The following is an 8489-nucleotide window of genomic DNA, read 5'->3' as shown; positions in this document are numbered from 1 at the left end:
TCCCGCAATCAGACAAGATAAACCCAAAGCAGCATCATCTCCAGATTGACCAGGGTCGTTGAGCAGCTCAAGCAGAGTAGTTATCAATCCCGATTTGGTTCCCATGTTCACGAAATAAGAAGGAGAAGTGTTGTATATAACAACTAAGCAGAGACAAGAAAGCAGCCTCGTTCTCGGATACCTATCCTTTGTTAATTCAGTTACAGAATTCAAATATCTCCCAGACTCAAGTCCAACAAAATCCGAAACAGCTTCAGGGTTGTTCTTCAAAACCGTGGCTAAAGATTCAAGACAAGCTTCTCTTTGGCTTAAAGAACCATCAAGAAGGATAACAAGCTTCTCCAAGACACCAGCTTCACAGAGAACCCGCTGCTCTACACTTGTTCCACAAGCATGAGCAATGATGCTCGCACCAAGTCCACTAACATTCTCATTCTCACTATTCAACAACGAGAATAGAAACTCCATGTTTTTCTCTTGAAGAAAATCGTACTTTGGAGCTTGATTAGATTGAAATATCATTCTAAGCGAACGAGCCCCCGCATCTACTACCTGAAGAAACGAAACAGAAGCAATAAGGAACCAATTCACATAATTCAAAGGCCAATGCTTTACTAGTTCCTCAGATGCAGACAATTCAAAAGGTGAAAACTTTAAACTCCTAAATCGTTCAAGCTTCTTGTCAAGAACCACTTAGTAATTCTAATCTCATTTCCCAATCTAGACTTTAAGAGAAAAAAAAAAAAAGTCAATAAATGTTTGAAAAGATTTAACCTTTTCGTCAGGATTAGTGAGAAGACGAAGAAGACGAGGGAAAACACCGGCATCAAGAACAGCTTGAACTCCGGCTTCAAACCCACAAGCGAAACTCCCAAGCGCCGCCGCAGATTGGACAAGGATGTTATTGCATTTGTTCGAATCATCTGCATCAGCGAGAGCAGAAGCTATGGCGGGAACAGCTCCGAGTTTGAGGAAAGAGAGCTTCTTTGTACGGTTTCCGATAATCTGGTTTTTGACCTCACGAAGGGCCTTAAGCTTGACTTCAGGGTCAGATGAAGCCAGACGAGAGAATACATCGGCTTGACGATTATTATTACCGGAGCCGGATGCGGATGTGGAGATAGAGGAGGATGAAGCGGCGGAGGTTGTGGTGGTAGGCATGGCGGAGATTTAGTTTCTCCGGCAAATCGGAAAACAAAAAAAAAGAAAAGGCTAATTGAGATTGGAAAAGAAAGGCAGAGGAGTTCCGTAAAGGTTTCAGGTTTTTTTTTTTTTAATTTCGTTTAATAAAAAGATTGGGTTTTTACTTTTTGTTTTTAAACTAATAATTGAGAGTAGCTATGAACCAATCATGTTAGAGAAGAGATTTTTCTAAACATAGGTCCTATTTAGTTTTGTTTTTTTCTTCTATTATTTGGGAATTAAATAGAAATATACATTTTTTGTTTTAATCAATCAATTCAGATTCAATGTTTATATAAGTTTGGGTAAAACAGATTTATGTATTTTATGTAAAGCCAAATTATAAATATTTAATATTTATTATTATGAATTTTATCAGTCTAGTTAATAAATAAGTAATATGAATAAAACTACTACTGTTTTCATAAATCTGATTTGTACAAAATGATATTTGCTATGACACAAAAATTACGAAAAATGTCTACATAAACTCCAATCTAAAATAGAAGTGAAAAAAAAATATACTAAGGTAATTCGAATATTTTATATTTAAACTAACCATAATTGATAAAATTTATTCAACAAAAAGTTTTTAAATTAAAATCAAATCTTAGATGGGGGTTTACAAGTGTAACCGTAATAATCGCATAGGATTATAACAGTTGTATATCCTGACTCAAAACTTTGTATATTTTTTTGTTTTATCTAATTACAATCTCATCAGAAATAAAAAATTTAAGACAACTTGAACATGCTCATCCCTTTAACTCAGCTCCTAAGAAAAGACCAAGGTCCAGTTCCTGTCCCAATCCTGTAACAGTCACGTTTACATTCTGTTATTAAAAAAATTAAACAGTTTTTTTTTTTTAACCTTTTTAACTACAAGAAACAGAGAGTTTCATATTTTTTTACCGCCAGAATCCAACGGCTGCTCTAAGGCTCATGTAGATAGTGAGACCAAACCAAAGTCCAATAAAACCAAGAGTCGATGAGAGGAAGAGCAAACACAAAATGCTAACTATAGCCACCACTACTAATGAAGCTGCGGCGTAACCGAAATCGGATGCTCCAAAGTTAACTCCATCAAATACAAACGCTAAAGCATTGATCGGTTGTGTTCCTGCCACAAACTTTAGTAAACAAGAACCGGAATTAGTCACAGTGTTATGTCATAATCTTTGTTTGATTATAGAGTTAAGGGGATGTAAAGTAATCACCGGAAGTCCTATGCTAATAAGGTGTAACACTTTATCATCTTTTGTAAATACTCTTGCTCCAAAATGCAACGCTGCTCCAAGTATAGCCGCTAGTAGAAACCCGAGAACCAATCCCAACTGTCACAAGATTTAGTCCTTCAGTGTTCGGTTTAGTTTCAAATTGGTCGAAAACAGAATCTTTTTAAGCTTAAACAAAATATGCAGTACCTGCAGTACACGAGAAGCTGTAGCTGCAGCTCTTTTGTAGTCTTTGTTGGCAAACGCGCTCGCTAGTATTGCCTTCAGAGAAGAAAAGCAGTTGTTAATACTTTAACGCGCTTAATCGAAAAAGGTTATGAATGGAGTGATCATGTGTTAAAAACCTGGCCAGCTACGGCAAACCCATCTGCAAGAAGTGAAGTAGCTAACCAAACCTGCAAGCAAACTTGGAAAGCTGCCATGGAAGTTGATCCTTCTCTTGCAGCTAGTGACGCAGAAAGAGTCACACAGAATGTTACTGCGATTACTCTCATTAGTAATAGCAAGCCTGAGAGAAAGAATCACATAGAAATAAAACAAATGGTTATATTTCACCAGAGATCTCACTATGAACACACTTATTAAGTTTATGCAATACCATTTTTCATGAATCTACATAGTTGAAGATGTTTGGTACTCAGGTTGAAGATATCGACTTGATCCATCAGTTTCCACAAAAGTATTCCACACATAAGGTATCTAAATATGAGCATAGAAACCGCTAGTAAATTTAAAGTAAGGGTTATTATAAGATTAACCAAGCTTCTGATTGGAAATTAAACTCACTGTGACATAACATGAGCAATGGCTGCTCCTGTAACGCCTAGGCGGAACACGAATATGAATATTGGATCGAGTATTATGTTTGTAGCATCTCCAATCACTGCATATATATGAGATAATTTGTAAAAATGGATCATCAGTTTTGTTCTGTTTCAAAGACTTTGATCATATTATACATGAGGCATTACCAGTTGCATATAACGGAGTTGTTGTGTCTTTAAAACCGCGGAAAACACCTTGTGTCGCAAGTGAGAGAAGAACAGCGGGTGCACCGAGTGATCTTAGAGATAGATATCTCTGAGCAGGTCTCAGCATTGGAGAATCCTGTAATAATTTAAAAGCATTCTTAGTAATTTTTTAACCTCATAACATCAATAGAGATCCCGAGAGATCGATACTTAACGTGTTTAACTCCCATGAAACTCAAGAGAGGTTTCGCTGCGGATATAAGAAACACAGCTTGAAGAAGGCCAAGAATGCTTCCAATGATTAAAGCAGATGAAGCTGATGGAATAATTCTTTTCCTTATTGGAGATTGACTGACGTTAAAGATACTGCTACTGGTTTTAGATTCATCTGATATAGAATCTGAACAAAAAAAATCAAACAACCTAGTAATCTTTATTTACCTCTGACAATAAAATAAAAGCAGAGAAGGAATTGACTACATACCTTTATTGTTTTCAGGAATCAATTCTTGAGCTTCCTCCTTTGTATTGTTAATACCAGCTTCTTCAGTACACTCTTTATTATCTTGAACAGAGTTTTGCTGAGAACTATATGCATCTTCCTCTGCTACAAATGATGTTGTGATGCTAACGAGTGGGAAAATTGCGATTCTTGAAACTTGGTTGAACAAAGCTATAGAAACTCCAACTGCAGCAAGCTCCACAGGACCTGAACTCATCATAAGTTATAACAAGAACCAAAGATTTAAACCAATAATTTCAATTATGAAAAAAAAAAAAGACAAATGAAAGACTTATTGTTCTTACCAATTTGGCCAATGAAGGCTGTGTCAACTAGAGATGCGATAGGGTCAGCTGTTAAAGCAAGTGCTGCAGGGTAAGCAATTCGTGCTATCTCCAAACCAAGCTCATCAAATTTCAAAACTGACCTGATACATCAATGTAAACCAATTCTAAGTTTCTTTCTAACAATGATTTCAAACAGAACTACACAAAAAAAAAAAAACGTTTACCTGAAATCATTAAAGAAGATGCAAAGAGGGTTTCTTGGAAAATCTGTGTTGTAGCCATTTTCAGACATCATTAAGAGATTATGTAACTGAAGCTTTCTTGAGTTTTCTGAGTTTCACAAGTACATAAAATAATTTGTCTACAAAAATCAGACAGATTTATATACATAAATCATCTCAGTTAGTTACGTACTGTTACTGTAACAGTGTTACACTTCATTAAATGCCCCCAGGAAAAAAGAGAGCTTATACAATTCATGTTCAGGAAAAAAAGAGAGTTTAATGATGAAAGTAATATTATTAAGTCAAACTCTAATTTAGATTGAATAAAAAAGCCTAAAACCTATCCCCATCTTCAAATAGAGAAAATGAATAGGGAAGTAAACGAAATACAAGTAGAGAAATTTGGTTACAACAAATTTTCTATCACTGAAAGTTTGGTTAACGTCAATTACCAAAGAAAAAACAAAATTAAAATTTGAAGTCAAAGTGACAGAAAACAATTTTATGACAAAAGAGGATTTTCAACGCGTGATAGAGAATATGAAATCTGTACCAATAAAATTTGATTTCAAATTAGTTTAAAAATTTTATATCCGTTTTAATTTCTATGTAATTTACTACATAATCTGAACTACCTCTAATTTTGGGATACAACTTGAATACACTTACAAGAGCAGCAGTAAAATCGCTTAGCATTATTTATATCTCCAGACTCATACTCTTTGTTTTTTATTTATTTAATTACAACCTCAGTAAAGGTTTTAAGAACAATTAAAAACATGCTCCTCCCTTTAAAATTCCTTCTTTATCAGCTTCTAAGAAAAGACCACGGTCCTGTTCCTGTCCCAATCCTGTAACAGTCACATTCTGATTTATTAAATCTTTTTTCCTTTTACACCTTACTTTTCCACTACAAAAAAACATAGAGGTTTAGAGATTTTTTTTACCGCCAGAATCCAACGGCTGCTCTAAGGCTCATGTAGATGGTGAGACCAAACCAAAGTCCAATAAACCCATGAGTCGATGAGAGAAAGAGCAAACACAAGATGCTAACTATAGCCACCATTACTAGTGAAGCTGCTGCGTAACCGAAATCAGATGCTCCAAAGTTGACACCATCGAACACAAACGCTAAGGCATTTATTGGTTGTGTTCCTGCCACAAACTGTAGGAAACTTTAGCCATATATTATCACATAATCTTGACCTGATTAGTGGTTTAATAGGAACTGATTAATTACCGGAAGTCCTATGCTAATTAGGTGTAAAACTTTATCGTCTTTTGTAAATACTCTTGCTCCAAAATGCAGTCCTGCTCCAAGTATAACCGCGAGAAGAAAGCCGAGAACCAATCCCAACTGTCACAAGATTCAGTCCTTCAGTTTTAAAATGAATCTTTATATGTTTCAGTAGACATATTAAGTGGTTCAACTAAATACACAAATCTTAATTAAGATTTCTTGTTTACTGTTTATTGTTTGTTCTCATGTAAACACAAAGCATAAAANTCAGTAAAGGTTTTAAGAACAATTAAAAACATGCTCCTCCCTTTAAAATTCCTTCTTTATCAGCTTCTAAGAAAAGACCACGGTCCTGTTCCTGTCCCAATCCTGTAACAGTCACATTCTGATTTATTAAATCTTTTTTCCTTTTACACCTTACTTTTCCACTACAAAAAAACATAGAGGTTTAGAGATTTTTTTTACCGCCAGAATCCAACGGCTGCTCTAAGGCTCATGTAGATGGTGAGACCAAACCAAAGTCCAATAAACCCATGAGTCGATGAGAGAAAGAGCAAACACAAGATGCTAACTATAGCCACCATTACTAGTGAAGCTGCTGCGTAACCGAAATCAGATGCTCCAAAGTTGACACCATCGAACACAAACGCTAAGGCATTTATTGGTTGTGTTCCTGCCACAAACTGTAGGAAACTTTAGCCATATATTATCACATAATCTTGACCTGATTAGTGGTTTAATAGGAACTGATTAATTACCGGAAGTCCTATGCTAATTAGGTGTAAAACTTTATCGTCTTTTGTAAATACTCTTGCTCCAAAATGCAGTCCTGCTCCAAGTATAACCGCGAGAAGAAAGCCGAGAACCAATCCCAACTGTCACAAGATTCAGTCCTTCAGTTTTAAAATGAATCTTTATATGTTTCAGTAGACATATTAAGTGGTTCAACTAAATACACAAATCTTAATTAAGATTTCTTGTTTACTGTTTATTGTTTGTTCTCATGTAAACACAAAGCATAAAATTATAAATTGTGTGTACCTGCAGTACACGAGAAGCGGTAGCTGCAGCTCTTTTGTAGTCCTTTTTAGCAAACGCGCTCGCTAGTATTGCCTTAAGGATAGAAACATTTGTTAATGCTTTGGATCCGTCGCTATAATCGAAAAAAATGATGCAATGAGTAGAGAGATCATGAGCTAAAAACCTGGCCAGCGACAGCGAAACCATCTGCAAGAAGAGATGTAGCCAACCACACTTGCAAGCAAACCTGGAAAGCTGCCATGGAAGTTGATCCTTCTCGTGCAGCTAGTGACGCAGAAAGAGTTACACAGAACGTTACCGCAATCACTCTCATAAGCAAAAGAAATCCTGAGAGAGAAAAAATCACCCAAGAAAACAAGAACCAAACGGTGTTATTTTATCAGAGATTTTTTCACTGTGAACACATTGAATATTTCAAAAGTATTGTTGCAATACCATTTTTCATAAATCTACAGAACTGAAGATGTTTGGTACTCATGTTGAAGATATCAACTTGACTCATCAGTTTCCACAAGAGTATTCCACACATAAGGTATCTGAAAATGACAATGAAAATTGAAGTTCAGGTCATTTTGAGATTAGCCAAGCTTCACATGTGAAACTAAACTCACTGGGATATAACATGAGCAGTGGCTGCTCCTGTTACGCCTAGACGGAAAACGAATATGAAAATCGGGTCGAGAATTATGTTTGTGACATCTCCAATCACTACAAAAAAAAAAGTTATAAAAATGATTGTTCTGTTTTTAAGGATTTTGAACCTTGTTATATGTAAGTGGCGTTACCAGTAGCGAATAACGGAGTTGTTGTGTCTTTGAATCCGCGGAAAACGCCTTGTGCCGCGAGTGAGAGTAGAACAGCAGGTGCACCAAGTGATCTAAGAGATAGATATCTCTGAGCAGGTCTCAGCATTGGAGAATCCTGTAAGAAATTTAAAACCATGCTTAAAAGATTTCATCAATATATCTCATAACATCATATATATAGCCAGAAAGATCGATACTTTACGTGTTTAACTCCCATGAAACTCAAGAGAGGTTTCGCTGCGGATATAAGAAACACAGCTTGAAGAAGGCCAAGAATGCTTCCAATGATTAAAGCAGATGAAGCTGATGGTATGTTTCGTTTCTTGGCTGGAGGTTTACTAACACTAAAGATACTGCTAACAGTTTTAGATTCATCTGATGAAGAATCTGAAATAAAAATGAAGAGCTAGTGATTATTACGATCAAGAAAACAAATAAACAGAGGAGTGATGATGTTGCGTAGAACAAATAAGTACCTTTACTGTTTTCAGGAATCAATTCTTGAGTCTCTTCCGTTGTATTGTTGTTAGTACCACTTTCAATACATTCTTTATGATCTTGGACTGTGTTTTGCTGAGAGCTACAAGCATCTTCCTCTGCTACAAAGGAAGTTGTGATGCTAACGAGTGGGAAAATAGCGATTCTTGAAACTTGGTTGAACAAAGCTATAGAAACTCCAACTGCAGCAAGCTCTACAGGACCTGTAAATAGACAAGAACTGATCAAAGATCTAACCGATGATCTCCATTCTTGAAACAAAAAATAAGCAAATGAAAGACTATTGTTCTTGTTGTTACCAATTTGGCCTATGAAGGCTGTATCAACTAGAGATGCAATAGGATCAGCTGTTAAAGCAAGTGCTGCGGGTAAAGCTATTCGTGCTATCTCCAAACCAAGCTCATCAAATTTCAAAACTGACCTGATACATCAATCAATGTAAACCAATCTTAAGTTTCTTTCTGATCATGATTTTTACTATATACCAAAAAAAAAAAAAAAAA

The 8489-nt window shown here is 35.8% G+C and overlaps 3 protein-coding genes and 1 long non-coding RNA gene across 6 annotated transcripts in view; all 4 read right to left on the bottom strand.

Moving 5' to 3' along the window:
* LOC104758440 (armadillo repeat-containing protein 8) overlaps positions 1-1276 on the bottom strand; it is a 6137-nt gene extending 4861 nt beyond the window's left edge. Inside the window, exons 1-2 of the mRNA XM_010481303.1 lie at positions 775-1276; positions 106-552 (exon numbers count right to left, since the gene is read on the bottom strand). Of these exons, the coding sequence (XP_010479605.1) occupies positions 106-552; positions 775-1161 (834 nt within the window). The 5' untranslated portion in view covers positions 1162-1276. The remainder of the gene's footprint in view (positions 1-105; positions 553-774) is intronic.
* On the bottom strand, positions 1762-4569 carry LOC104758439 (protein DETOXIFICATION 42-like). Of its 2 annotated transcripts, none has more exons than XM_010481301.2 (12): positions 4402-4569; positions 4196-4317; positions 3873-4097; positions 3604-3788; positions 3389-3524; positions 3204-3300; positions 3016-3116; positions 2762-2925; positions 2607-2678; positions 2400-2516; positions 2095-2312; positions 1762-1993 (listed from the first exon to the last, which is right to left on the bottom strand). In XM_010481301.2, the coding sequence occupies exons 1-12, from the start codon at positions 4470-4472 to the stop codon at positions 1951-1953; spliced, it is 1551 nt and encodes a 516-aa protein (XP_010479603.1). In that variant the 5' UTR covers positions 4473-4569; the 3' UTR covers positions 1762-1950. The 2 variants fall into 2 exon arrangements, with proteins under 2 accessions (XP_010479603.1, XP_010479604.1); XM_010481302.1 differs by having other exon boundaries at positions 4196-4312; positions 4402-4459.
* LOC104758437 lies at positions 5077-5784 on the bottom strand. Its single transcript, XR_762724.2, has 3 exons — positions 5642-5784; positions 5349-5566; positions 5077-5252 (listed from the first exon to the last, which is right to left on the bottom strand). It is a non-coding gene; the product is annotated as an uncharacterized LOC104758437 (long non-coding RNA).
* The window catches only part of LOC104758438 (protein DETOXIFICATION 42), a 3449-nt gene continuing 877 nt past the window's right edge, over positions 5918-8489 (bottom strand). For both annotated transcript variants that reach the window (XM_010481299.2, XM_010481298.2), the window contains exons 3-13: positions 8286-8407; positions 7965-8189; positions 7691-7875; positions 7468-7603; positions 7294-7390; positions 7118-7218; positions 6846-7009; positions 6683-6754; positions 6400-6516; positions 6107-6324; positions 5918-6010 (exon numbers count right to left, since the gene is read on the bottom strand). In XM_010481299.2, coding sequence (XP_010479601.1) covers positions 5968-6010; positions 6107-6324; positions 6400-6516; positions 6683-6754; positions 6846-7009; positions 7118-7218; positions 7294-7390; positions 7468-7603; positions 7691-7875; positions 7965-8189; positions 8286-8407 — 1480 coding nt within the window. In that variant the 3' untranslated portion in view covers positions 5918-5967. The remainder of the gene's footprint in view (positions 6011-6106; positions 6325-6399; positions 6517-6682; positions 6755-6845; positions 7010-7117; positions 7219-7293; positions 7391-7467; positions 7604-7690; positions 7876-7964; positions 8190-8285; positions 8408-8489) is intronic.

Source organism: Camelina sativa, chromosome 17, assembly GCF_000633955.1.
Source record: "Camelina sativa cultivar DH55 chromosome 17, Cs, whole genome shotgun sequence".
NCBI lineage: Eukaryota > Viridiplantae > Streptophyta > Magnoliopsida > Brassicales > Brassicaceae > Camelina > Camelina sativa.
The sequence above is the reverse complement of the archived record's forward strand: the minus strand, read 5'-3'. Positions and strand labels throughout refer to the sequence as shown.